At 51.8% G+C, this 12,487-nt stretch overlaps 1 protein-coding gene and 1 long non-coding RNA gene across 4 annotated transcripts; one reads left to right on the forward strand and one right to left on the reverse strand.

The window, feature by feature from the left end:
* Positions 1-10: 10 nt before the first annotated feature.
* On the forward strand, positions 11-12,478 carry ZER1 (zyg-11 related cell cycle regulator). 3 transcript variants are annotated; one of them, XM_023532992.1, is made up of 14 exons: positions 11-296; positions 522-958; positions 1,271-1,447; positions 2,299-2,413; positions 2,570-2,716; positions 3,009-3,176; positions 5,994-6,209; positions 6,936-6,977; positions 7,168-7,287; positions 7,952-8,067; positions 8,415-8,603; positions 9,596-9,693; positions 11,391-11,493; positions 12,302-12,478. In XM_023532992.1, exons 1-14 carry the CDS (start codon positions 12-14, stop codon positions 12,363-12,365), a joined length of 2,277 nt encoding a protein of 758 aa, XP_023388760.1. In that variant the 5' UTR covers position 11; the 3' UTR covers positions 12,366-12,478. The 3 variants fall into 3 exon arrangements, with proteins under 3 accessions (XP_023388760.1, XP_011362465.2, XP_023388761.1); XM_011364163.2 differs by having other exon boundaries at positions 3,009-3,182; positions 12,302-12,476; XM_023532993.1 differs by lacking the exon at positions 8,415-8,603 and having other exon boundaries at positions 3,009-3,182.
* LOC111742459 lies at positions 774-8,421 on the reverse strand. The gene is made up of 5 exons (XR_002781330.1): positions 8,321-8,421; positions 7,162-7,281; positions 5,922-6,154; positions 5,249-5,355; positions 774-911 (listed from the first exon to the last, which is right to left on the reverse strand). It is a non-coding gene; the product is annotated as an uncharacterized LOC111742459 (long non-coding RNA).
* Positions 12,479-12,487: the final 9 nt, after the last annotated feature.

A 12,487-nucleotide genomic window follows, 5' to 3' on the forward strand; every position in this document is an offset into this window, starting at 1 on the left:
AACCAGGTACTATGAGGAGGAGACAGAGATTGCTGCTGGGGTGCTCAGAGAAGGAAGGCTTCAGGGGGCAGTCTCGTGCTGGGACTCGGAAGGAGGATGAGGGTCACTGTGCCCCTCCCCCGAACCAGGCTTTCTTCCCCCCCAGGTATGTGGAGCTGGTCAACGCCGCCTGCAACTTTGAGCCACACGACAGCTTCTTCAGCCTCTTCTCAGATCCCCGCAGCACCCGCCTCACCCGTATCCATCTCCGCGAGGACCTGGTGCAGGACCAGGACCTGGAAGCCATTCGCAAGCAGGTGAGACCTGCCTCGCCAGGTACCAGGGATGGCCGGGGGAGGCTGGCCCCGAGACAGTCAAACAGGGAGTCGGGCAGAGTCGCTCGCCTCCAAGGCAAGAATCCCAAGGCCCCTCTGGTGCTTCCCCCCATCACGTGGACCCCTCCCCAAGCCTACCTGTAGCCTAGGCCCAGGCCTAGGGAAGGGGCTGGGCACTGGTGATGATGGAGCTCTGCCTGGTGCCAGGACCTGGTGGAACTGTACCTGACCAACTGCGAGAAGCTGTCCGCCAAGAGCCTGCAGACGCTGAGGAGCTTCAGCCACACCCTGGTGTCCTTGAGCCTCTTTGGCTGCGCAAATATCTTCTACGAGGAGGAGAACCCAGGGGGTTGCGAAGACGAGTGCCTGGTCAACCCCACCTGCCAAGTGCTGGTAAAGGACTTCACCTTCGAGGGCTTTAGCCGCCTCCGCTTCCTCAACTTGGGCCGCATGATCGATGGGGTCCCCGTGGAGTCCCTGCTGCGACCGCTCAACTCGCTGGCCACCTTGGACCTCTCAGGCATTCAGACGAGCGACGCAGCCTTCCTCACCCAGTGGAAAGACAGCCTGGTGTCCCTCGTGCTCTACAACATGGACCTGTCGGACGACCACATCCGCGTCATCGTCCAGCTGCACAAGCTGCGGTGAGCGGCCGGCCCAGAGCTCGCTGGGGCAGGGGTGGGGAGGTGGGTGATGTCATTCCCAGAAGGCTCTCGAACTTCTGGCCAGGCAGGAAGCGGGCATGGAAGAGACAGTCCCATTCCTTAAACCCCGTGTGTCAGCTGGATCAGGGCTGTTCAGGGACCTAGGTCTCAGAAGGGTTTTTCCCATAATACACTGCAACAGTTATAGCAGGGGTGGGCCCTGCCCAGCCATGGACTGAAGGAGCAGGGGTCTACGCGGACGCCCCCACCTGTGTCCAGCTCCTGACCTGTGCTCCCCGCCCCAATCTTCAGACACCTGGACATCTCACGAGACCGCCTCTCCAGCTACTACAAGTTCAAGCTGACTCGCAAAGTGCTGAGCCTCTTTGTGCAGAAGCTGGGAAACCTCATGTCCCTGGATATCTCTGGCCACATGATCTTGGAGAACTGCAGCATCTCTAAGATGGACGAGGAAGCAGGGCAGACCAGGTCGGGACCTGCCTGCCATGGTTGCCAGCGGGGTATCATTCGACAAGCATTTACCAGGCGCCCCTCTGCCAAGTGCTATTCTGGGTGCTGGAGATAAACGAATCGGGCCCTGCCCTCTCCGGTCTGTACGAGCTAGTGGGGACAGTCAGGTCATTATCAGGGCTGTGTTAGGGGAAGCACAGGGCTGCCCTGAGAATCAGAGAGGAGGGAGAGGAGGGAGGAATGGTGTCTAAGCTGTCTTGAATGTTCATTCTGAGTTTGCCTTCCTCTGAAGGGTGTTCTAGCAGAGGGAACAGCATGTGCAAAGGCTGGAAGGTACAGGTGCTAGGAGCAACTGGAAAATTACGAAGCTCGTACAGGCCAGAGACAGTGTGGTAGTGTTCAGACGGGGCTGACACTGTCTACCACTCTTACTTAGGTGTTGCGGCAGATAGCTTGGTTCCTGGGTTCGCTGGTTAAGAGATCTGATTCAAACCCATCCAGCTGTAATTGGCCATAGGCCCCATCCCCAACTATACTTTGGCAGGGTTTAGTTGATGGGCGTGTCCCTCTATGATTATTGGTGGAACCTAAAGGTGACAAATCTTCACTAGAATGGCAGATAGTATTTTCCAAAGATGGCTACAACGATATCTCCCATCCCATATGTTCTTCTACAATGTGACCTTGCCACCCATCAAGAGGTGGAGTCTATGTCCCTTGCCTTTTAAAAGAAAAAAAAAAAATGAGCCAGAGGGCCTAGAAGAGGGCCCCTAGTAAATGCCTAGCCACCCCAGGGCGAGGCCCACCTTTGTGCTGAACCCAGGGCAGCCGGGCCCTAGGCCACTGATCCCAGCACCCTCTTCCCCCAGCATCGAGCCTTCCAAGAGCAGCATCATGCCGTTCCGGGCTCTGAAGAGGCCACTCCAGTTCCTTGGGCTCTTTGAGACCTCCCTGTGCCGCCTCACACACATTCCTGCCTACAAAGTGAGAGGGGAAGGGGAGGAAGGGAGGAGCAGGGTACCCCGGAAGCGGGAAGGGGGAGGCCCAGGGTGTCTGCCGTGGGGCTAGAGACAGAGCTGAGATCTGATGATCCCACCACTTGGCCTCTTCCGCGTTGTTCTGAGCTTGCTTCATCCCCAGGTAAGTGGTGACAAAAACGAGGAGCAGGTGCTGAATGCCATCGAGGCCTACACGGAGCACAGGCCCGAGATCACCTCACGGGCCATCAACCTGCTTTTTGACATCGCACGCATCGAGCGCTGCAGCCAGCTTCTCCGAGCCCTGAAGGTCAGCCCCAAGCCTGGGGGCAGTGGAGGTCTTCGGGCTCCTGTCTGTCCCCACCTGGAGGGCGTTGGACTTGGCTGAGCCATGTGCCCAGAGCCCCTGTCCCTCCTCCGCCCCATCCCCAGGATACCGGAAGTCCTACCTCCCAAACCCCAACCCCACCCCGTCACATCCCACTTGCCTTGTCCCAGAACCACGGCCCCGTCTGCGCTCAGAGAGCTGGATCAGAGGGCCTGTCCCTGCACGACTTCAACAGGGCCTGCCAACATGGCCCCTGTCCCCTGTCTTCATGTAGCTGGTCATCACGGCCCTCAAGTGCCACAAGTATGACAAGAACATTCAAGTGACAGGCAGCGCCGCCCTCTTCTACCTGACCAATTCCGAGTACCGCTCAGAGCAGAGCGTCAAGCTGCGTCGGCAGGTCATCCAGGTGGTGCTGAATGGCATGGAATCCTACCAGGAGGTGACGGTGAGCCCCCGACCCGCCATGGCCCTGCATGCTCTGGCCCTGCTCCCCTTTTCCTGCTCACCCTGCGGCCCCGCCTGCCAGCCAGCTTGCAGATCAGGGTGCCATGCTTGCTCCCACCCTTTCTTGCCTGGCTCTGCACTGCCCCCTCCCCACTCGCTTTTCCCACACCATCACCCCTAGATGCTGGGACCTGGCTTTCAGGGCCCCCTAACCCAACCCCGCCACCCACTACCACCCTCCACCCAGGGACCCTGTTCTCCTGCCTCTGGGCCTCTACTCGTGCTGACTCCTCAACCCTTCTGCCCAGTAACACTCTGCTGGGGGCTTTTTTTTAAAATAGCTGTTTTTCTTATAAAAGTAAAAAAAATTTGCTGCAGAAAAATTATGAGTACAGATATAAAGAAAAAATCCCACCCATAATCCTGCCACCCAAAGATAGCCACCGTTAAAACTGGGTGTCTGTCATTCTGGATTTTAGTCTGCATATTTATTTAGTAAATGGGCTTACTCTGGTGATGCTTGTGTAATGTGGACTTTCATTTCAACAATGTCTTGTGAATGTGAACCTCTCCCAAATCAACATTTTACAACAAAATTTTTTAAATAGCGTCTCTTTTCTGATTACAGAAGATACCAAATGCTTAGAAAACAAATTCAACTAATACGAAAATGTATTAACTAGAAAGTAAAAGTTATTCATAATGCCAGCTGTCCTCCCCCAGAGAGCTGGTTTTAATGGTTCAGTTTCATAATCGTTGGTGTCAGCATAGTGTTCAGCATCCTCATCCAGGGAGAGGCCACTCGTGCTGACTCTGTGCTGGGGCTCAGAGGCAGTAGCCGAGCCCCGGCCCCACAAGGAGCCCCAGGAAGGGGCTCCCCTCAGTGTATGGGCTGCGGTTATGGAATCAGCCCCAACGGTTGAACATTTAGGTTGTTTTTTTTATTTTTTGCCATTTCAAATAAGGCTTTCCCGGTGATACTTAATTGATTATCCTTATGCTACATGTCTAAAAGTGGAATTGCTGGGGCAGTGGGTATGTGTATTTTTAAAGCATTTGGTATGTAGTCTCGAACTGTCCTCCAGAAAGGCGATGGTGGGGCTATAGCCTCCGAAGGGGTGAGAAGGCCCACTTTCCCACTGCCTGCCAACTCCAGACCTGAGGACAACTGGTTTTCACATTGAGGTTGATTTTATAATCATTTTATAATTGAATTAAAAGGGGCCTCTTTTTTTAATGAAAAAAAAAATACTAGTTAAAACTCTCAAATGCATTAATAAACTATCAAAGAAATGGAAATTAAAATAACAAGATGTCATATTTCATCTCAAGAGATCAATGACACCCGATGTTGACAAAGGTCAGCATAGGGCACTCTTACACTTTCTACTAGAGAGATTCAAATGGAACAGCTGTTGTGGAGGGCCACTGGCAGGACCTGCCAAACCTATAAATGCGTTTCTCTTTTAGCCTAGGTATTGCACCGTCAAATATTCTTAGGGGAAAAAGATATACATACATCCACCCTTTTTGATTAAATAGAAACAGAGGAAACCAAAATGTTTTAGTAACGGGCCTGGAAAAGTAACACGTGATCCACCCACACAGTGGGACATTATGATAAATTGTACATCCTAACGTGGAAGGATGTCCACTGCGTATTGATAAGAGAAGTTTTAGACCAATTTATATATCTTTTTTTTTTGGCTCTTCTCTACCCAAATATATGTTCGTATTCACATAGTAGAAAAATCCAGAAGGACGTACACCAAACTTTTAACAGTGATTCCTTCTGGGGAATGAAATGGGGGAACTTTAACTTTCTTTTCAGATAGTATTATCTGAACAGTGAGCAAGTATTACTTTTATAATTTAAAATAAATTTTTTCTCAAATTAAAAAAATATATGCGAATTGGAAGAAGACAAAGAGTTAACCAGGGGTGATATCCTCTAATTTACATAATTAATAAAACATACCGAACTTCCAATATCTAACGAGAAAGGATGGAAAGTAATTAAATTACAAGGAAAATGAGCTGAGAACACTAAAAAAAATATAAACCTACCAACATCGCAAAGAGAAATTGAGGATGTGGAGCAGCTAGAACTCTCCTGCACCACTGGTAGGAGTGTAAACTGGTTACAGCCATTTTACAGAACAGTCCGGTGTTACCTGGTAAAGTCGAAGACACGAACACACACCTTAAGACCCAGAAGCCCCACCCATGTGTGTGTGCCCTAGAGAAGCCCATGGGCTCGGAAACCAGGATGCGTGTATAAGACATTATGGAAAGTAGTGAAACACTGAAGTCCACCCAGACGTACAGCAGCAGTGGAATGGATGAATAAATTGGAATGCTATACTGCAATGAAAAAGGAATGCATTTCAGCTGCTTATAGGAACATGCTTGATCTCGCAAACCTATAGTTGAACAAAAAAGAAGGTGCCAGAGAGTCTTTCGAATAAAATATCAGCGATAGTGGGTATCTATGATCAGAAAGGGACATCTGGAGACTTCTGGGTGCTGGCAGCGTTGTATTTCTTGACCTAAATGGTGGCTACACAGTTGTTGGAAAGCTTGTTTGCTTTATAATTATTTGTAAAACTATACATTTGTACTTTATCCACTCTTCTGTATACTACATTTTACATTGTTTTTTAAATGATTTTTAGAAAAGCCTTGTAGTCTCCTTTCCAGAAAGCCTTCCCGGACACGACAGCCCCGGATGCTCTCTCACCTCTTAAGAGCCCCTCGAGTCCAGCTCGAGTCCACCCCTGACTCCGCTCCGCTTGTCTCTGTCCCGGCCCAGGTCCAGCGGAACTGCTGCCTGACCCTCTGCAACTTCAGCATCCCCGAGGAGCTGGAGTTCCAGTACCGCCGTGTCAACGAGCTCCTGCTCAGCATCCTCAACCCCACGCGGCAGGACGAGTCGATCCAGCGCATCGCCGTGCACCTGTGCAACGCCCTGGTCTGCCAGGTGGACAATGACCACAAGGAGGCCGTGGGCAAGATGGGCTTTGTTGTGGTGCGTGCGGGCAGGCTGCCCCTCCCTGCCTTCCTCCCTTCCTCTTCCTTAGCCCCGCTGCCACACGAAGGAGTCAGCCTAGACCAAAGGAAAGGTTTCCCAATAGCGAATGTTGCTTATGACCCCCATAGATTTCCTCCAACTAGAACATTCTGTCATTCTCTCCTGGCCCTTCCATTAACCCATTAGGTTCCACTGCATAAGTCACTCCTGCCTCCTCAGACTGATACCTCTTCCCAACTGGGATTAGATAAGAGTCCGAGGGACTAGCTGTTTGATGTTGGCCTTGCACCGGGCTGTGAACTCCATGGGGAAAGACTCCATGCTGTCCCTCCCATCCTTACACCCCCAGCATTTCCTCCACTTCCTCTCGTAGGGCCTGGGATGCAGCAGAGAGAAAAATATTTGCTGAAAGGAAGGAAAGAATGAGGAAGGAGCATCCTGTCTCTTCATTTTTATCACTGGGGAGGCTGAATTCCACTGAGGGGGAGGCCCCAAGCCACACAGGGAGTTGGGGTGGCACCAGGACTAGCACCCAGGCCTCCCGATGCCAAGTCTGTGGGTTGTACTTTTTCAAACAGCCTCCCAAATAGATAGGCAGATTTGATCTTGTGAGGATGTATTAGCCAGGAGCAGAATTGCTGATGCTCCTTCTCCATCTTGGTTCTTGGGGGCTATGGGGGCTCTTGAGGCCTGGCCCCAGCAAGTTCTCTTCTCCTCCCACAGACCATGCTGAAGCTGATTCAGAAGAAGCTTCTGGACAAGATAGTAAGTCATAAGTCTTCATGGACCTGCTCTGCCCTCCCGCAGCCTAAGAGAGGCTGGTCCATATGGGGCTAGTCCCTAAGAGGGGAGCGTCTATATGTTGTGAGGGGCCCCCGTCACCGAGTGCCAGGAGCCCACGGGTCCCGCCCGGGGGAGCCGGTGCTGAGCCCCACCCCTTCCTGCCCACCTTCAGTGTGACCAGGTGATGGAGTTCTCCTGGAGTGCACTGTGGAATATCACAGACGAGACACCCGACAACTGCGAGATGTTCCTCAACTTCAACGGCATGAAGCTCTTCCTGGACTGCCTGAAGGTAGCGCCTCCCTGCAGCGGCAGCCTCCCAGGCCACACACGCAGCCATTCTTCTGTCCCCAGGCTGCCCACCAGCCAAATCCATCAGCAGCCCCTCTTCCCGTGGCCCCCATGGAAGGGCAGTGGCGGACAACTCTCAGGCTCCCTCCCCCCCGCCCAGGATTTGCTGCAGACAGAAGCTCCAGACACCTCCCAGGTGGCCTGGCTGGGCCCTCTCTTAGAGCCCTCCCTCCAGAGAAAGGCCAGACCCACCCTTCTTGGCAGTGCTTCCTCAGACGCCCAGTCTGGCTGGGGTCCACTGGGAGATCAGCTGGACAGGATTCTGTCCAGTAGGGTGAACAGAACTCATCCCTTGTTTTCTTGCTCTAGTTTCTAAGAGGATCTTGTGAAACTAATATTTTGAGCTTTTGTAAAAGAACCATGTTGGTCCCATTTACAATTTTATAGGTCTCACTCCCACTCAGACTTTGATTTTGTGGCAAGGAGCCCCCACCATTTTAGTCCCTTATAGTGTGTACCCAGCACTATCCTGGGTGCACTAGAAGGTAGGACAACATATTGCACCCCCTCTTTGTCTAGTTAGACACTCATAAAGCATCTAGGTTAACAATACCACATACAATTAAGTACTAATTGATGTAGCCCAATGGCTCTCATTTGGCCAGGAATTTCCAGAGAAGCAGGAGCTTCATCGAAACATGCTGGGACTCTTGGGGAATGTGGCAGAGGTGAAGGAGCTGCGTCCCCAGCTAATGACTTCCCAATTTATCAGTGTCTTCAGGTTGGTACTTCTCTCCTTTACCTTTTTGCCTTGGTTGCCAGGATGCTCAGAGCTCTAATTTATGCTCAATGGCAACAACTGCTCTTAGCCTAGGTTTCTCTTATAAATGCCGCTTTCCCTTTATAATGTGGTTTCTTATTCTTTCAACCCTCACAAGTAGTCTTCTCACCGATAAATCTTATCTTAGTGACCCCGGGGCCCTTTTAGAAGTCATCTGGGTATGGCTAGTAAGTGATAAAGAAATCAATAGTACCTCTGGCATGTGGTTTGTAAGATAGGGTCCAGCAGCTGGTATCTGAAGAGGGACTCAGAAGGAATCGGACTCCATTTTTCGCTCTCCTTGGCAGCAACCTGCTGGAGAGCAAGGCCGACGGGATCGAGGTGTCCTACAATGCCTGTGGCGTCCTCTCCCACATCATGTTTGATGGGCCAGAGGCCTGGGGCATCTGTGAACCCCAGCGGGAGGAGGTGGAGGAGCGTATGTGGGCAGCGATTCAGAGCTGGGACATCAACTCACGGAGAAATATCAATTACAGGTGCGGAGTGGGGAGGGCGGGGCGAGTGCTGAGACAGGACCCTTATTCCCAGCATGGCCTGGCCACAGCTTGCCTTTCTTCTAGTCCTCTGTCGGGTCTTCCTTACTGAGGTGAAGTCCACATACGGCACCGAGAAGAAAGGCACACAGCTCAGCTATACAGCTTGGTGCATGTGTCATTCACGTCGGCACCTGCGTGTACCCAAAGCCTGCTGTTTACAAACATCCGATACGTGTTTATTTGTGAGAAAATACAGACACGCAATAGGAAACAAAACAGAAATCATTTATAACCCCATTCGCTGGAAGAACCCCTGCCAACGTGCCGGCGTCTCCCCTGCCAGCAGTTTTTGTACGCACAGATTTACTTACCTTCAGTCCAGCTGGCATAGTCATTCTATCTTGTGACTGAATTTCCAGCCACAGGTCTGGGTCTCCCTCATCATGTTTTGACTGGGTCACTTTCTGTGTGTGGATAGCCCATCTTGTACTGATTGACACTGAAGTTGAAAACCCACATTGGGAGGAACGGGCTCATGCTCGTGGCCAACACTCCAGTTACGTCATTCCCGAGGGGAGATGAAGGGAAATCAGTGGCCCAGGGCGTTTGCACATACGTTTTTCAGGCTTTGGGACATGACTGCAGAGATGGCCGGTAGAGGGCCACTGTAAGAAGTGCAGTCCCCTTTCTTCTGCTTCCCCGGGTGCTCCGCCCCCCACCCCAAGCTAGGTCTCTCCTCCGTACCGAGGCCCCCAGCTTCTGTGCCACCTAACCTGAGTCCTTCCTACTCCCTTACACGTCCGTGCTCTTGACCTGTCTCACAAGGGGGCTCCCTTTGTGCAGCCTGAAGCAGGCTGGAGGGCCAGACGCCCTAGGTCCCCTGCATCCTGCTCGCGGTTTGTCCGTAGGGCCCCTCAGAAAAGAGAAACCCCAACGAAGTGCACTCTCCCCACCCCCCGTACCAGAGGTGACCTTGATTTCTCTTCCTACAGGTCTTTTGAGCCAATTCTTCGCCTCCTTCCCCAGGGCATCTCCCCTGTCAGCCAGCATTGGGCCACCTGGGCCCTGTACAACCTTGTGTCTGTCTACCGTGAGTACTCACTCGCCCTCCATTCAGACACAGGGACACTCACCCAGCTGAAAGCAGACTTGCCCTCAGAGAGCCCGTAATACAGGCTGGGGACCACCAGGAGAGCCGGTTCAGTCTGTGCCTCCGAGCACAGCCCTCTGCCCTCCAGCATTTGTGGGACACACAGCATAGTGGCTGGCGCCTGCCCCATGGTTGGAAAAGGCCTGCAGGCAAGATGGCCCATCCAGAGTTCCCAGACAGCTTTCTTAATACCTCCTGCTTCCAAATGAGTGACAAGTCAAAAATCTCCACACCTTCTGTACAACAGAGTAAGACGTACCCAAACAAAGAACTAACCCCTAAGGAAACACATCCAAGAGAACAGGAGAGAACTTTAAAACAGATCTCATTTCCCTCAAAGAGAGTCCTCCCCTCCCGTCCATCCGAAGAACCTGAACTGTCCTCTGCTTGGTGGCTTTGAGGGAGAGGACAAAGAAGGTACAGTGCCAAGAGTCTTTATGACAGACCAGGTGTGACCCCTAGTTCTCTCTTACTTGAGGTCAGGTGACCTCTTACAGGTTCTCTAACCTCTCTGGGCCTTTGGTTTCCTCCTCTGTAAAGGGGGAGTAATGACAACACCTTCCTCGCGAGATTGATGTGAAAAGAGAACCCACGTAAAGCTCCAAGCCTGGCACCTGGGTGCCGTTCAGTCCTGTAACCAGCAGAGTGGACAAGAGTGCCAGCTCGGGGGACAGACTGCCTGGATTTGAAACCTGGCTCGACCACTTGCTGTGTTACTTCGGGCAGATTTCTCAACAGCTCTGTGCCTCAACTGCCTCATCTTTAAGCTGGGATAATAACAACACTTACCTCACAGAATTGCTGTGAAATAAGACACGTAAAGTGCTTAGAACATACTACATACCAACACGTGTGCACTAACTGTTCAATAAGCATTAGCCTTTTTTTTTTATTATTATTATTTGAGATTAGTCTTACCAAAAAGTAGCACCTTGCCTCAAAGAGGCAGCGTAGCACAGAGGAAAGAGCCCCGAGCTGGGACCCCCTCAGACAAGCTTCTGGAGTGATTCTGGATGAATTACTTCATCCTTCTGAACCTCAGTTCTTTCATCTGTCAAATGGAGATAATAAAAACAGCTGCCACTACACGGAGCTGCTGGAGGTCCACCGAAATGCCCACGTCCTCCATGGAGTGTAAACCCTGGAGATACCAAGCACCACAATGTTCTCTGTTGGAGTAAACCATGAACCCACCTAATAAGAAGGCGCAGGGGTTCCATCCTGGCTGGTCACCAGAATCACCTGGTAGCATTTTATTAAAAATGCAAACAAACAGTTCCCGGATCTGTTGCATCAGAATACCCAAGGGCAGGGCTTAGGAATCTGTATTTGTACCAAAACTTCTCAGAGACTAGAAGCCACTCGTTGGGGTGATATTTTCCATAGGGTGAGCTCTGGCGAACAAATTCTACTGCTTACCAAAATAGGGAAGGGCCTTTCCCAAAGATTCACCCCAGTGGACTCCAGGCTGGGCAAGCACAGTTCACGCGAGTCTGCAGCAGTGCCACTACCCAAGCCTGTGCCTTTGTCACACCCCTCTGGGAAGGCAGTCCTGGCAGCAGGGGTGGGTTTCTGGGCCCCTGGCCGAGGGAAGACCCACCCTGACCCCCTGCTGTCTGCCCCTGTGTTCCCCACAGCGGACAAGTACTGCCCCCTGCTGATTAAAGAAGGCGGGATGCCCCTCCTGAGGGACATGATCAAGATGGCGACTGCACGGCAAGAGACCAAGGAGATGGCCCGGTAAGAGGCAGGCAGTGTTTCTGCTGGAGCCTTGATTTGGGGGAGTGAGGGACGCGGCGGGGCCCCCTGGTGGTCAGGAGTGGCCGAACTCCCCTAAAGTTGGGGTTCCGGCTGGGGCCAGAAACTAGATGATCAGGCCCTCTCGTTTGTAGGCTTCATTTTCTTTTATTCCCCCAAAATTCCACCCTCTCATGACTGGGCATCAGCAAGTCAGGTCAGAATTATTTCTGGCCAAAGACATTCCAACTAAAGAGAGGACCCTGGTAAAATACAGTCCAGAGATCAGGTAGGCAGAGTGTAAATGAGTGTGAACGTGAAGGTCCCATTCAGAGTTGTCAGGCCTTTCATTGCTGTGTGGTTTTCACTACAGAGTCTAAAATATCACCAGTCCTGACCTCCCACTGATCAGTACACAAGAGACTCTCTGATGCTGCATGTCGCAATCAGCAGTAACGACCTTGCTTTCCCCAGGATCCATTCTAGAAGGGAGTGTAGCTAAGTTTGCCCCAGTTCTAAACACCATGTAGGGTAAAGCGTGGATCACGGATCAGGGGCCTGGAGCACAGAGGCTCCCAGGACATGGCCGGGCTGGCGAGCATCAGCTGTTTCTGCAGTTCTTTTTGGCAAAAGGCACTGCTTAAACATTAATTGACAGATTCGTCTGAGTTTGAGAATGGTGAAATGAATGGTGCTCACAATCTCCCTAGAGAATCATCCGAAAAGACCATTAAAAATGTACAGGCCCCAGGACAGATCTTCTGTCCCAGGGAGTCTGGGAGGTGGACCTGGGAACATTCATTGTCAACAGGGATGCCAGGAGATTTGAGAAGCACTGGCTAAGACTGACCCGTAACCTACCCCAGGCACTATAGACGCCTCTGTGAGACCCGAGACGTCCATCTGAGTGGGCCTGTCTGACAGCACGTGTGAATGACAGACACTGAGAGGGAGCTCTGGAGAAGTCACTGCGTCATCATAACTCCTGTCCCACCCC

The sequence above is a fragment of the Pteropus vampyrus genome, unplaced genomic scaffold, assembly GCF_000151845.1.
Source record: "Pteropus vampyrus isolate Shadow unplaced genomic scaffold, Pvam_2.0 Scaffold95, whole genome shotgun sequence".
Taxonomy (NCBI): Eukaryota; Metazoa; Chordata; class Mammalia; order Chiroptera; family Pteropodidae; genus Pteropus; species Pteropus vampyrus.

Excerpts from the sequence above, each read along its gene's own strand:
- ZER1 (XM_011364163.2), top strand. The coding sequence starts at position 12 with ATGAGGAGGAGACAGAGATTGCTGCTGGGGTGCTCAGAGAAGGAAGGC. Across the intron at positions 1,448-2,298 it reads GAGGAAGCAGGGCAGACCAG|CATCGAGCCTTCCAAGAGCA; the intron begins GTCGGGACCTGC and ends CTCTTCCCCCAG. Across the intron at positions 7,288-7,951 it reads TCTTCCTGGACTGCCTGAAG|GAATTTCCAGAGAAGCAGGA; the intron begins GTAGCGCCTCCC and ends TCATTTGGCCAG.